General features: G+C 45.9%; 1 protein-coding gene across 1 annotated transcript in view; it reads right to left on the reverse strand.

Moving 5' to 3' along the window:
* Positions 1–7,136: 7,136 nt before the first annotated feature.
* The window catches only part of plvapb (plasmalemma vesicle associated protein b), a 45,813-nt gene continuing 36,655 nt past the window's right edge, over positions 7,137–16,294 (reverse strand). The window contains exons 5-7 of the mRNA XM_068016014.1: positions 13,377–13,440; positions 10,039–10,147; positions 7,137–7,800 (exon numbers count right to left, since the gene is read on the reverse strand). Of these exons, the coding sequence (XP_067872115.1) occupies positions 7,788–7,800; positions 10,039–10,147; positions 13,377–13,440 (186 nt within the window). The 3' untranslated portion in view covers positions 7,137–7,787. The remainder of the gene's footprint in view (positions 7,801–10,038; positions 10,148–13,376; positions 13,441–16,294) is intronic.

Here is a 16,294-nt window from a genome sequence, read left to right on the forward strand (position 1 = left end):
CTATCTGTGTACCTCAAGGGATCCGTTCTGCCTCCCATCACTGTCACAGTCTGTTTGTGACTTGACTTCTTAATGCCCCTGCGCAGTGAGATGGAGAACAGATCTGCCTCTTAACATGAAAGGCCTGTGTCTGTTAGCAGGGGTCTTGCTCCTGGCAGAAAATATCCAGCATGAAGACTGAGGGTGGGAGGGGGGGTGGTGGTGTGGGGGTGCGGGATGGGGGTGGGCAGGATTGAGAATGCGGTGTGAGCAATCCTGGTCCTTCTGGTCTTCAAAGGAAGTCGAGAGAAAAATGATTTTTTCCAAAGCTAGCTTGCTCTCTCTGGCCTCTCCATGGGTCTCCTCCATGGTTGAAATGTGAGAGGCTTTCTCCACGTGTAACTATCCCGAAAATGCTGCCATTGGGAGCTGATGCTTGAGATTTATATCTGGCTGCCATGTCTTCCTGCAGTGAGAGGGAGCCACGGCCAGCTTCAAAGACGCTGGAGAGAAAATGTCACTGGGAGGGATACAGTACAAGAGGAGGAGGCCATTCAGCCCCTCCAGCTTGTTCGCCATTCATTGAGAACATGGTTGATCTATATCTGAACTCCAGTTACGCACCTTAGCTCCATATCCTTTTATACCCTTTGCTAGCAAAAGTCTCATATGATTTTAACCCCTCCAACACACCATTAATACGGTGCAAGACGACGAAGTGGAGGGGGGGGGGGGTTTAAAATTGATCCCTCAGTGCCAGTTGGATTTTCACCCATTGAGGCCTGAGCCAAGCTGAGTCCAATGCCTTTGTTACCCAATACCCATCTACCTGGAGGGACCAAAGAAACCTTCAGAAACAGGAACCCAGCCTGATCTTTCCCCCCAGTTGTGTCACCCACATCCTCCCACACCCACCCCACCCCACTCTACTGCCATCCAGCTGAGATCAGCTGACCTAACACTCACTGGGGAATAAACACAGTGGCGCAGTGGGTAGCACCGCAGCCTCACAGCTCCAGCGACCCGGGTTCAATTCTGGGTACTGCCTGTGTGGAGTTTGCAAGTTCTCCCTGTGTCTGCGTGGGTTTCCTCCGGGTGCTCCAGTTTCCTCCCACATGCCAAAGACTTGCAGGTTGATAGGTAAATTGGCCATTAGCAATTGCCCCTAGTATAGGTACGTGGTAGGGAAATATAGGGACAGGTGGGGATGAGGTAGGAATATGGAATTAGTGTAGGCTTAGTATAAATGGGTGGTTGATGGTCGGCACAGACTCGGTGGGCCGAAGGGCCTGTTTCAGTGCTGTATCTCTAAACTAAACTAAATCGTGGATCCTCCTGGTTTGTATGTCTCAGTACTGCAGAGGAAGGCTACACTTACCTACTGAAATATCAAGGGGAGAAATCGTACACAATCTTCTGATCAGCAAAGATTAGAAGCAGAGAGGCTGAGCCTTACAGTTTGTCGACCATTGGTGCTCCCTGTATCAGGAGCTGCCTGAGCTAAACAGAGGAAATGCTTTGGACAGTGTTTACCAATTCCACAGCCCCGAGTTAGACAAGGAGGGAGCCCACAGGGACATGGAGAAGCTGATTGATTTTGTGCAGGAGCTGAGGCAAACAACAAAGGTAAAGATCATGCAACTATAGTACAACAAGACAACATTCATCCAACTTCCCAATACTACGTTGGTCCGTCCACTCAAGAGACTGACACTGGGAGGTGCTGGTGAACCCAAGTGAATTCAATGCCTTATACAGAGCACCCATGAGTGCAAGTGTTGGAACTGGTTGTGCTTCAGTAAATATTCTCAGTCCCCTGAACCACATTTACCATGCCATGTGGTGGCCTTGTCGGAGTGACAGCGTGTGTCAGAGACCTGTTCTTGGTTGTCTCATCCATGACATGTCACACCTGCTCACTTAAATAGTCAGATAATCAGGTCATTATCACATTGCTGTTTGTGGGATCTTGCTTTGCGCAAATTACCTGCCACGTTTCCTACATTACAACAGTGACTACACTTCAAAAAGTATTTCATTAGCTGTGAAGCCCTTTGGCATGTCCTGAAGCTGGAAAGGTGCTATATAAATGCAATTCTTTTCTTTCTTTGCAGTGGTCAAACAGCTTAAGCAATTGAACTAATTCTGCACAGTGGGCTACTGGGGCAGTCTGTTCCATTCTTTGCATGGAGATCTCTTCATCTATCTCCCCCTGCAAAATCCACTGACTTTTAAACCCGAGGGATATGGAACAAAAACAGGTGAATGGAGTTGAGGTACAAATCTGGCGAAATGGTGGTGTCATTGGTAATGTCACTGAGTTAGTAATTTAGAGGCTAAGCTAATGACCTGGGGACATGGGTTCAAATCCCACCAAGACGTCAAATTCAATTAATTATTTAAAAAAAGAATTGGAAAAATGGTAATAGTGCCATGGAGTCATCATTGATTGTCATAAAAACCCATCTGGTTCACTAATGCCCTTTAGGGAAGGAAATCTGCTGTCCTTACCTGGTCTGGCCTACATGTGATTCCAGACTAACAGCAATGTGGTTGCTTCTTAACTGCCCTCTGAAATAGCTGAGCAAGCCACTCAGTCGCCAGCGACCGCCCACACACCGTAGAAGGATAAAATAAAAATAATCTGATTAAATGGCAGAGCTAGCTCGAGGAGCTCAATGGACTCCTCCTGCTCCTATTTTCCTTGGCATCATCTGATCACTGCTCTTTGATTTACCTCATCTCTTTAATGTTTTCAGTCTCAGTGATATCTTAAACTATGAGTTTTATCCTCACTGGACTTGTCACTAAAGAGAAATGCACGACTTGTAAAGCAGCTTCAGGATTCGCAGAATGTGAGCATGCGTGCACATGTTCTCTGTATGTGAGCACGTACATCTTCTCTGTGTGAACATGTGTATGTGCACACATATGTGCATCTGTAAATCACATTCCAGACAGGGGCAGTATTGAATATATTTTTCTTTATTAGTCACTTAAATGAAATAACATCATTCTTTGTTTGACTTTCACAATGCAGAAGCCAATAACATGAATTTGAACATTTTCAAAGCAATTTTCAACTAAAACACCAAGTTGACCTCATGACCTTTCACCCTGATCCTGGACTCCATTCATCATAACTACAGCCCATTTGATGCAGCGAGGCAACAGATTGGCAGAGGGCAGGTCAAACTGATCCGAAACTGTGACATGGCCCTGGAGACCAGGAGAATGACACTGAGATCCACATGTGCAGGCACGGAGTCTAATCTGATAACTGGGGAGGAGCAGTGAATATGCTTGCAGCATGGTGCAGACACTACAAAATCAAGCAAATCTAATAATCCCTTTTAAAAAAATAACATGAATAAATGCACTTAGCAAATGGCAATTAAATCAAGAACTGCTACAGGATATGAATCTAATAACTATAACCAGTGTTAGGGTAAGTATTTGAAGCAGTAACCTTATTAACTTGTGGGTAACAAGGTCAATATTGTATTACTGGGTGGGGTGGGTGGAGCTTGCATCTATTAGTTAACATTCATTGAGTTACATTCATTGGTTAATACCCCTTAGTCAACATCTATTAGTTAATATTTATTGGTTATTTATATGGTTATTAATATTTATTGAGCCACACGGAAGATGGCAGGATCCCCAAAGACACATTGTACAGCGAGCTCGCCACTGGTATCAGACCCACCGGCCGTCCATGTCTCCGCTTTAAAGACGTCTGCAAACGCGACATGAAGTCCTGTGACATTGATCACAAGTCGTGGGAGTCAGTTGCCAGCGTTCGCCAGGGCTGGCGGGCAGCCATAAAGGCGGGGCTAAAGTGTGGCGAGTCGAAGAGACTTAGCAGTTGGCAGGAAAAAAGACAGAGGCGCAAGGGGAGAGCCAACTGTGTAACAGCCCCGACAAACAATTTTATCTGCAGCGCCTGTGGAAGAGTCTGTCACTCTAGAATTGGCCTTTATAGCCACTCCAGGCGCTGCTTCACACACCACTGACCACCTCCAGGCGCTTACCCATTGTCTCTCGAGATAAGGAGGCCAAAGAGAAGAGAACTACCCTTTGGTTAACATCTATGAGTTAACATCCATTGGTTAACACAGATCGATTAATATCGCTCATTTCTTTCTTTCTGATTACTAATTTTAATGAAAAATAGGTGTGAGTCTGACTTTACACTTTCACACTTTACACTCACACCTGAGTGATTATGAAATTAGCCGATGAAACAGAGGAACATATTCCTCCAGTAATGAAGACAATTATAATCCCAAAGTTTTCTATCGGCATATAAATAGTAAAAGGGGGGGGGGGTAAAAGGAGGAGTGGGGCCGATTAGGGACCAAAAAGGGGATTTACACATGGAGGCAGAGGGTATAGCTAAGGTATTAAATTAATACTTTGCATCTGTCTTTACCAAGGAAGAAGATGCAACCCAGGCAATGTTGAAAGAGGAGGTAATTCAGACACTAGAGGGGTTTAAAATTGATAAAGAGGAAGTATTAGATAGGCTGTCTGTACTTAAAGTGGATAAAGCACCAGGGCTGGATGAGACGCATCCAAGGATACTAAGGGAAGTGAGGGTGGAAATTGCAGAGGCACTGGCCTAAATCTTTCAGTCTTCCTTAGACTCGGGGGTGGTGCCAGAGGACTGGACAATTGCAAACATTACACCCTTGTTCAAAAAAGGGTGTAAAGATAAGCCCAGCAACTACAGGCCAGTCAGTTTAACTTCGGTGGTGGGAAAACTTCTAGAAAAAATATTTGGGACAAAATCAATAGTTACATGGACAAATGCAAGTTAATTAAGGAAAGCCAGCATGGATTTCTTAAGGGAAAATCATGTTTAATTAACTTGCTGGAGTTTTTTGAGGAGATAACAGAGAGGGTTGATGATGGCAATGCTGTACATGGACTTTCAAAAGGCATTTGATACAGTGTCACACAACAGACTTGTGAGCAAACTTATAGCTCATGGATGAAACGGGATGGTAGCAACATGGAGACGGAATTGGCTGAGTGACAGGAAACAAAGAGTAGTGGTTAATGGATGTTCTTTAGGCTGGAGGAAGGTTTGTAGTGGAGTTCCCCAGGGATCAGTGTGGGGACCCTTGCTTTTCCTGATATATATTAATGACCTAGACCTCGGTGTACAGGGCACAATTTCAAAGTTTGCAGATGATATGAAACTTGGAAGCATTGTGAACTGTGAGGAGGATAGTGTAGAACTTCAAAAGGACATAGACATGTTGGTGGAATGGGCAGACAGGTGGCAGATGACGTTCAATGCAGAGAAATGTGAAGTGATTCATTTTGGTAGGAAGAACATGGAGAGACAATATAGAATAAAGGGCACAATTTTAAAGGGGTGCAGGAGCAGAGGGACCTGGGTGTATATGTGCATAAGTCATTGAAGGTGGCAGGACAGGTTGAGAGAGCAGTTAATAAAACATACAGTACCCTGGGCTTTATTAATAGGGGCATAGAGTACAAGAGCAAGGAAGTTATGTTGAACCTGTATAAGACACTAGTTCGGCCTCAGCTGGAGTATTGCATCCAGTTCTGGGCATCGCACCTTAGGAAAGATGTGAGGGGATTGGAGAGAGTGCAGAAAAGATTCACAAGAATGGTTCCAGGGATGAGGAATTTCAGTTATGAAGATAGATTGGAGAAGTTAGGACTGTTTTCCTTGGAGAAGAGAAGGCTGGGAGGTGATTTGAGAGAAGTATTCAAAATCATGAGGGGTCTGGACAGAGTAGATAGAGAGAAACTGCTCCCACTGGTGAAAGGATCGAGACTGAGAGGGCACAGATTTAAAGCATTTGGTAAGAGAACTAAAAGTGATATGAGGAAAAACTTTTTCACACAGCGAGTGGTTAAGGTCTGGAATGTGCTGCCTGAGAACGTGGTGGAGGCAGGTTCAATTGAAGCATTCAAAAGGGAATTAGACAGTTATATGAAAAGGAAGAATGTGCAGGGTTACAGGGAGAAGGCGGGGGAATGGAATTGAGGGAATTGCTCTTTCAGAGAGCTGGTGTGGACATGATGGGCCGAATGGCCTCCTTCTGCACTGTAACAATTCTGTGATATTGATAGCGCATAGAGACACTCACACACACACATACCATACACACACACAGTGGAATCCCATTATACTGATCATTGCTCATAGTCCAGCTACTTTTAAATTCTGCTTTCTGGAACCAAACTTGACCTGAGACTGTATTATTGCAACCATTTATACAAGGCATGGCCAACCTATAACCCTGGGACCTGATTCAGGCCTAAAGTCTGCCAGTCCCTGGTTCTTATTACTCAGATAACTCAGTCCTGTTTGTGTTTAGATTTCTCAGTTGCTAAGTTGTTTGAATTTCATGGCCTGAAGTTTTGGGAAGGGAAGTTTATATTTGCAATGCTTCATTGGTGGATATATCCTGAATCAGGATCCTGAGATCTGTTAATGACTCCAGATAGCTACAATTAATAGCAATGGGGAATTAAAGTGTATAATTGGCACAGGAGAGTTATGTACCCTGTACAAATATAGAACCACAGAACATTCCAGGACACCATTCAGCCCATCATGTCTGTGCTAGCTCTTTATTAGAGCTATCCCAAACTAATCCCACTGCCCCATTCTCTCCCCATAGCCCTGTATCAATCCCAAACTAATCTCACTGCCCCATTCTCTCCCCATAGCCCTGTATCAATCCCAAACTAATCCCACTGCCCCACTCTCTCCCCATAGCCCTGTATCAATCCCAAACTAATCCCACTGCCCCACTCTCTCCCCATAGCCCTGTATCAATCCCAAACTAATCCCACTGCCCCACTCTCTCCCCATAGCCCTGTACCAATCCCAAACTAATCCCACTGCCCCACTCTCTCCCCATAGCCCTGTATCAATCCCAAACTAATCCCACTGCCCCACTCTCTCCCCATAGCCCTGTATCAATCCCAAACTAATCCCACTGCCCCACTCTCTCCCCATAGCCCTGTACCAATCCCAAACTAATCCCACTGCCCCACTCTCTCCCCATAGCCCTGTACCAATCCCAAACTAATCCCACTGCCCCACTCTCTCCCCATAGCCCTGTATCAATCCCAAACTAATCCCACTGCCCCACTCTCTCCCCATAGCCCTGTATCAATCCCAAACTAATCCCACTGCCCCACTCTCTCCCCATAGCCCTGTACCAATCCCAAACTAATCCCACTGCCCCACTCTCTCCCCATAGCCCTGTACCAATCCCAAACTAATCCCACTGTCCCACTCTCTCCCCATAGCCCTGTATCGATCCCAAACTAATCCCACTTTCCCACTCTCTCCCCATAGCCCTGTACCAATCCCAAACGAATCCCACTGCCCACTCTCTCCCCATAGCCCTGTACCGATCCCAAACTAATCCCACTTTCCCACTCTCTCCCCATAGTTCTGTAGTTGCATCTACCTCAAATAATTATCTAATTTTCCTTTAAATGATGCAATGATTTCTGCTTCAACCACTTCAAGATCCAACAACTCTCTGTGTAAAGCAATTCTCATAACCCCCCCCTCCCCTAGCTCTCATTTAATCAGATAATGAAATTGCCGGTGGGAGTTACTCAGCAGAGATCAAGGAAGCAATTGTCCACATGAGATCGATGCAAACTTTCAATCTACCAATTTAAAAGATCAGAATATCGGGATTCCACTGAACGTATTAGTACATAAATGGGATTAACTTCTCTAACTGTCCAAGATTGTGATGCTCTCTAACATCATACAGACCATGGCGTCTTCATTCAATTCATCCTGATATGCTGAAAAAGAAGAAGTGTTTATATTTACTGTTTTTTGTCTGTTTCAGATTGTTTTAAGGATAGCTCATCTCGACAGTTCACCCTGGACTTTGTGTTCCACAGACTGGATATACGTACTCCATTGTTAACTCACACTCAATCCTATCCATTCTGCACCAGTTCACTCGAATCCTTGAGGGAAGGGAACCAGGACTGGGCCTACACATGACTCCAGTCACACACTATTGAACAATTAGGAATGGGAAATAAATACTGGCTTGTCTATAACCCCATGGCCCCAAAACAATTCCCAATCCTACTGTTTTCTCACTATAAATTCACTATTACCTGTTGCTAATCCCATTTTCCCATTGTGTACCCTGCTTTTCCTCGTCACTCAGTTCCAGCGCTTTTTCCACCTTTTTCCCAGCTCTGTATATGAACTGTCCAGACCAGAATGTACCCAGTCCACTCCCTGTCTGTATTTAGCTGATCCCAGTTGGAATGCTGTTGCTGGCCTCAGTGCCTTTTGCCAAGAGAAGTGTGATTGAATGGAACCCCAGAAAGTGTCAAGGTCAAGAGGGGACAAGGAGAGGGGAAAAAATGTTTACATTAAAACCTATCCAGGGGGTGGGGTTATAGGTCAGGGCTATGGTAACTCAGGACAGAGAGTGGATTATAGGGTTAGGGTAATGGTCAGTAACTTGGGACAGAGGATGGATTATAGGGTTAGGGTAATGGTCAGTAACTCGGGACAGAGGGTGGATTATAGGGTTAGGGTAATGGTCAGTAACTCAGGACAGAGGGTAGATTATAGGGTTAGGGTAATGGTCAGTAACTTGGGACAGAGTGTGGATTATAGGGTTAGGGTAATGGTCAGTAACTCAGGACAGAGGGTGGATTATAGGGTTAGGGTAATGGTCAGTAACTCAGGACAGAGGGTAGATTATAGGGTTAGGGTAATGGTCAGTAACTTGGGACAGAGTGTGGATTATAGGGTTAGGGTAATGGTCAGTAACTTGGGACAGAGGGTGGATTATAGGGTTAGGGTAATGGTCAGTAACTCGGGACAGAGGATGGATTATAGGGTTAGGGTAATGGTCAGTAACTTGGGACAGAGGATGGATTATAGGGTTAGGGTAATGGTCAGTAACTTGGGACAGAGGGTGGATTATAGGGTTAGGGTAATGGTCAGTAACTTGGGACAGAGGATGTGTTTTTGGGTTAGGGTAATGGTCATTAACTCCAGACAGGGTGGGTTATCGGGTCAGGGTAATGGTCGGTAACGCGGGATAGAGGGTGGATTATAGGGTCAGGGTAATGGTCAGTAACTCGGGACAGAGGATGGGTTATAGGGTCAAGGTAATGGTCAGAAACTCGGGATAGAGGGTGGATTATAGGGTTAGGGTAATGGTCAGTAACTCGGGACAGAGGGTGTATTGTAGGATTAGGGTAATGGTCAGTAACTCGGGATAGAGGGTGGGTTATAGGGTTAGGGTAATGGTCAGTAACTCGGGACAGAGGGTGTATTATAGGGTTAGGGTAATGGTCAGTAACTCGGGACAGAGGGTGTATTATAGGGTTAGGGTAATGGTCAGTAACTTGGGACAGAGGGTGGGTTATAGGGTCAGGGTAATGGTCAGTAACTCGGGATAGAGGGTGGGTTATAGGGTTAGGGTAATGGTCAGTAACTCGGGATAGAGGGTGGGTTATAGGGTTAGGGTAATGGTCAGTAACTCGGGATAGAGGGTGGGTTATAGGGTTAGGGTAATGGTCAGTAACTCGGGATAGAGGGTGGGTTATAGGGTTAGGGTAATGGTCAGTAACTCGGGATAGAGGGTGGGTTATAGGGTCAGGCTAATGGTCAGTAACTCGGGATAGAGGGTGGGTTATAGGGTCAGGGTAATGGTCAGTAACTCGGGATAGAGGGTGGGTTATAGGGTTAGGGTAATGGTCAGTAACTCGGGACAGAGGGTGGGTTATAGGGTCAGGCTAATGGTCAGTAATTCGGAAGGAAGAGGGGGTTAATGAACTCTACTCCCAAGCTACTGACCATAAATATAAACCTAACAGCCTGGGTTTTCATCATTCTGTCCTGGGCAATAACCAATAGCTGGAGGAGTGACGGAGAAGCGCCAGACAAGAAGCAAATTTGAATGCAGTAGTTCACACGATTAAACAAAACCTTCCAGATTTTCCTCCCACCCATTTAAAGTTTGATCAGAAAAAGAAAAAAAATCAACCTCAGCCAATCCTTACCTACAGCCCAAACGCTTTTGCTCTTCCAACAGATTGTAACAGCTTCCAGTGCGGTCTTCCAACTGCTTCCTCAGTCTATCCAACTGTTGTTCCAGTTCAACTTTACGATCTAGTGGTAAAGAATCATAGAATTGTCTGTCACAGAAGGAGGCCATTCAGCCCATCAAGTCGGTGCCAGCTTTTCTGAAGAGCAATCCTGTTAGTCCCACTCCCCCACTCTTTCCCCAGATCCCTGCAATTTCTTCTCCTCCAAGTATTTATCCAATTCCCTTTTGAAAGTTACTATTGAATCTGTATGCAGTGCATTCCAAATCTTGCATTACCTAAAAAACTTCAACCTCATGTCGCCTCTGGTTCTTTTGCCAATCACCTTTATTATGCACCCTCTGGTTATCGACCCTTCGGCCATTGATTGAGAACTGGTCATCTGTGAAATCCCAGCAGTAATACTTCCTCCTCCTCTTTGTGAATCTCAAGCCCCAACTTGTGGTGTTAGCTGTGGCTCAATGGGTAGCACTCTTGCCTCAGAGTCAGAAGGCCCTCGGTTCACAATCCCACTGCAGAGCCTTGAGCACAGAAATCCGGGCTGATACACCCAGTGCCAGCACTGAGGGACTGCTGCATTGTTGGAGATGCCGTCTTTTCAATGAGACCTGAAACCAAGGCTTCAGTTGGGTATGAAAGATCCCATGACAACTATTTTGAAGAAGAATTCTCCCTGATCCTAGGGTCAACATTTATCACTCAACCAACAATGCTAAAAAAAATTAAATTACTGCATTTCTGTTTGTGGGATCTCATTGTGCACAAAATGGCTGCCACATTTTCTAAATTACAACAGAGACTACACAAAACAAAAGGGTACTTCATCGACTGTAAACTGCTTTGAAACGTTGTGAATAAGCGCTGTATAAATGCCTTTCTTGAAATAGGGAGAGCTAACACTGGAAACAGGTACTACCTGATGTAGTCTCAACAGAGTGAGCTCTCTGGGTTTAAATGTGATACCCTTTAGCTATACATCCAGACATTTTATCTCTGGAATTCTCTACCCCAGAGGACAATGGACACTCAGTCATTGAGTATATTTCAAGACTGTGATCAATAAATCTTTGTACACCAATGGAATCAAGGGATTTGGGGATAGGACTGGAAAATGAAGCTGATGCAAAAGTTCAACCATGATCTTATTGAATAGTGAAGCAGGTTCGAGGAGCCAAATGGCCTTCTCCTGCTCCTATTTCTAGTATTCTTTTTTTAACCATTCTCCTGATGGTTTAAGTGATCTCTCTATTTCGCATAATCTACGTCAACCTTCGCTCTGCTAAATCCTTTAACTGTCCAGTTCCCTGCATCAAACCACACTGCCCTTTTCCACAGCAATTTATCAAGATCCTTTTGAATTTGTGCACTTTGATTGCTTCCAGTTTCAGTCAGAGAAGCTTCATCTTGGCCAATTCTCTTCTTGACTAATTCTCTGCAACTTCCTCCTTAAATACTCTACCTCTGTCTCTGCCGTTGAATAATTTCTCAAATATCACATCTCTTCAGCTTGGTTTTCAGTCACCTCTTTGACCATCCTGACACAAGCTCACAACTCTCTCCTCTCCTCCTCTGCGAAGCACTCTGGCAAACATTTTTCTATGCCCTTCTGGCCAACCTCACATCTTGCACCCACCATAAACTTGAGGCCATCCAAAACTCTGCTGCCTATATCCTCACTCGAACCAAGTCCTGTTTACCCAACACCCTCTCTGCTCGCTGATCTACATTGGTTCCCTGTCTGGCAAGGTCTTCATTTTAATATTCTCATCCAGGTTTTCAAAGCCCTCCATGGCCTCGCCCCTCCCTATTTCTGTAATTCCCTTCAGCCCCGCAACCCTCCGAGATCTCTGTACTTTTCACTCCTCCAATTCCGGCCTCTTGAGCATCTCCGATTTTAATCGCTCCACCATTGGCAGCCATGCCTTCAGCTTCGGAAGCCCTAAGCTCTGGAACTCCCACCATAAAGCTCTCTGCCTCTCTCTCCTCCTTTAAGACGCTCCTTAAAACCTACCTCTTTGACTAAGCTTTAGGTCACCTGTCCTAATATCTCCTTATGTGGCTCAGTGTCAAATTTTTGTCTGATAACTCGGCTGTGAATTGCCTTGAGGTTGTTGTACTATCTTAATGGTGGTGTATAAATGCCAGTTGCCATTGTCAATGCATTAACTTGACCCACGCAAGAACAGCAGCTGAACGGGATCTTGTCCTTGGCCGACATCCCAGTATCCAGAGGCAGTTACTGGATTGAGCACCAAGAATCGGGAATCCTGCCCAGTTCTATTCACTCCATAGCCTGAGAGGGCAGTCATTGTGCAGACAACAAGACCCAGAGTACTGCATGGCGCATTTCCCAGAGAATAGTAGAACAAGCGGCCAGCTCACGTGTTGGACTCTCTGAATTCCTAAGAACGAGAGCTGGACCTGATTCTGGCTGGAGCCAAGGTCACCTTGTACAAGAGGACAGGTCCTGGTAACAATACTCAGGGCCAGAGTGCTCTCAATTTCCGTCCTAGTTTTGCTAGATCACCTAAGAGGAATTTTCCAGACTTCATTCCCCCATAATTTTCCCTTTACTTCTATAAATCACTGGTTAGGCCTCATTTATTTTTTATTTTTTATTTTTATTTAGAGATACAGCACTGAAACAGGCCCTTCGGCCCACCGAGTCTGTGCCGACCAAGAACCACCCATTTATACTAACCCTACAGTAATCCCATATTCCCTACCACCTACCTATACTAGGGACAATTTACAATGGCTAATTTACCTATCACCTGCAAGTCTTTGGCGGTGGGAGGAAACCGGAGCACCCGGCGAAAACCCACGCAGACACTGGGAGAACTTGCAAACTCCGCACAGGCAGTACCCAGAACTGAACCCGGGTCACTGGAGCTGTGAGGCTGCGGTGCTAACCACTGCGCCACTGTGCCGCCCATTTGGAGTATTGTCCAATTCTGGGCTTTGGGAAAGATACCAAGACCTTAGAGAGAGTGCAGGGTTTAGCAGTATTCTACCAGGAGTTCAGTTATGTGAAGAGACTGGAGAAACTGGGATTGTTTTCTTTGGAGCAAAGAAGGTGAAAGGGAGATCTGGTTCAAAATTATCAAGACTTTTGATAAGAGTTGATTGGGAGAAACTGTTTCCCCTGCAGGAGGGCTAAAACCAGAGGACGTGGATTTAAGATAATTGACAAAAGTACCAGAGGGGAGATGAGGAAACATGCAAATGAGTGTCTGTGTAACCATGCGGTGTGTAAATGTATGAGTTCACACTGTGTGTGTTCAAGCACCTACCTTGCAACAACTTCTTATCCCTCTGCAGTATCTGAATGTTATTCAGTGCACTGATGGCAGCCTCCTGTTAGGATGCAAATCAATTAAATTGTTACATAGAATCATAGAATGTTTACGGCACAGAAAGAGGCCACTTGGCCCATCGTGTCTGTGCTGGCCGAAAAATGATCCACCCAGTCTAATCCCACCTTCCAGCATTTGGTCCGTAGTCCTGCAGATTATGGCACTTGGGGTGCATATCCAGACTTCTTTTAAATGAATTGAGGGCTTCTGCCTCAACTACCCTTTCAGGCAGTGAGGTCCAGACCCCCATCGCCCTCTGGATGAAAAAATCTTTCCTCATCTCCCCTCTAATCTTTCTACCAATCACTTTAAATCTATGCCGCCTCGTCACTGACTTCTCTGCTAAGGTGAATAGACCCTTCACCACCACTCCATTCAGGCCCCTCAAAATTTTATACATTTCAATAAGTTCTCCCCTCAGCCTTCTCTGTTCCATGGACAACAACACCAGCCTATCCAATCTTTCCTCATAGCTGCATTTTTCCAGTCCCGGCAAAATCCTCGTAAATCTCCTCTGTACCCTCTCTAGTGCAATTACATCCTTTCTGTAATGAGGTGACCAGAACTGCACACAGTACTCAACTTGTGGCCTAATCAATGATTTATACAGTTCCAGCATAACCTCCTTCTGTTATATTCTATACCTCAGCTAATAAAGGAAAGGATTCCATATGCCTTCTTAACCACCTTATTGACCTATCCTGCTACCTTCAGGGATCTGTGGACATTCACTCCAAGGTCCCTCACTTCCTCTACACTTCTCAGTATTTTCCCATTAATTGTGTATTCCTTTCCCTTGTTTGAACTCCCCAAATGCATCACCTCACACTTCTCCAAGTTGAATTCCATTTGCCACTTTTCTGCCCATTTGACCAGATATCTTCCTGCAGCCTACAGCTATCCTCCTCGCTATCTACCACACGGCCAATCTTTGTTACAATCAGACAGGAGTGGCTCTGAGATCTGGTGTTAGACTGGGAATGGAGTGGCTCTGAGATATGGTGTTAGATTGGGGAAGGAGTGGCTCTGAGATCTGGTGTTAGATTGGGACAGAGGTTGCCCTGGGATCTGGTGATAGATTGGGACAGAAGTTGCCCTGGGGATCTGGTGTTAGAGTGAGATAGGAGTGAGCGCAGTCAGACAGATACTATTGTAAGGCTTCAGGGACTTGCCCATTGAACATGAGAAGGCCTCAGGAGCAGGAATTTGAACCTTCATAACCATGAAAATCTTAACTGTCTCAAATTTCCCTTTTTCCGCACGAGTGTAGAACAAAACCAACTCTCTCAGCCTTTCTTCACAATATATATTCCCGATTCCTAGAATCCTTTCCATTTGATACCTCTATGCTCTACCAAGGATATATTTAAATATCCTTTGTGAATTGCCGTCTGACCCAGACCTTTCACACTAACAGTGCAACCTCTTCCTAATAGTAACAGGTATATAATTGGCAAATGAATTTCGATATAGATAAGTGTGAGGTGGTACAGTTTGATAGGAAGAATAAAGAGACCACATAATGAGGTAGAGGAACAGAAGAATCTTGGTTTTGAGTAAAATGGCTGTAACCAATTCTAGAGGTTCAGGCTAGGGAGTGTGTAACACCGTTCAGGGGGTGGTGAAGGATAAGGATGGAGGTGCACTTGTTGCCCGTACCTTCTTCATTAAGAAAATCCTTATTGATTGCTGTGGATTCCAAGCTGCGGACATCTTCTGTCCGCAGGACTTCCCCAGCAGTGGATATTTCGGCGTGACGTTCAAGAACGTGGCGGGATGCATCAAGTTCCTGAAGGTGTTCAAGGAGAAGGGAAACCAGGCATCGCTGTCGATCCTCACAGTGGAGCCACTCTTCACACTGCCGTCACAACGTGACCGGGTGGTGACAATTCACCTCCATAACCCCCATGTTCCTGTCGTGGATGTACTCACTTTCCTCGCCAGGTACATTGAGGTGGTCGGCAGCAGCACTGATGTCAAGGACCCATTTGGGATTTGGACCAGCAAGCGGCAGGTCATGGTGACCTTGAAGGTCGATGCCAACGAAGCCATCATCCATCCTCCCTCCAGCTTCGCTATCGGGGGAAGTCGAGGCTTCTTGGTCTATGCAGGGCAGCCCAGAGTTTGTCACACCTGTGGCAAATCTGGTCACGTGACAGCGAACTGCAGCACAGTCGTCTGCAAGAACTGCAAGAAGGAAGGCCATCAGACCAAGGACTGTAAACAGAGTAACTGCTGCAACCTGTGTGGTGAGGCAGGACACCTCGACAAAACCTGCCCCAAATGCTGCCTCAGTTATGCTCAGGCGGCAAGGTCCAAGGAAAGGCCGGGAGAAGGAACGGTGACCGCATCTGGTGCTGGGAAGGAGACAAGCAACCCTCTCTGCAGCGAGGAAGGTCTACCTGAGAAGGAGAAGAAAGGAGAGGCAGTTGCAACCAGCGACCCAGCACCTACCCTGTGCCCAGGAACCCCTCCTCTACAGACAGAATCAATGGAGGAGGAGGCAGCAGATGGACAAACAGGTCAGTGGCAAGTGGTACAAAGGAAAACCACAAAGAAAAAACCTCCAAAAAGGGAACAGGTCACCACCCAAACCAGTGGCAAGAGGAGGCTACCATCTGAGACAGACTACGGCAGCTCCTCCTCATTGGACGAGGAAGGGCCGGAACGACAACACCTGCAAAAGAACTCAAAGGAGCTGGAAGATAAAGCCCCCCAGCTCCGGCGCACTGGAAGCTGTGATGGGCCCAGCGCATCCCAAACCCAAAGCACCGAACCCAGCGATATGCCCAGCGCACCCCAGCTCCGGGACACCGAGAGCAAAGAAGCATCGGGCGCACTCCAGCTCCGGGAAG

This window comes from Heterodontus francisci, chromosome 36 (genome assembly GCF_036365525.1).
Source record: "Heterodontus francisci isolate sHetFra1 chromosome 36, sHetFra1.hap1, whole genome shotgun sequence".
Classification (NCBI taxonomy): Eukaryota; Metazoa; Chordata; class Chondrichthyes; order Heterodontiformes; family Heterodontidae; genus Heterodontus; species Heterodontus francisci.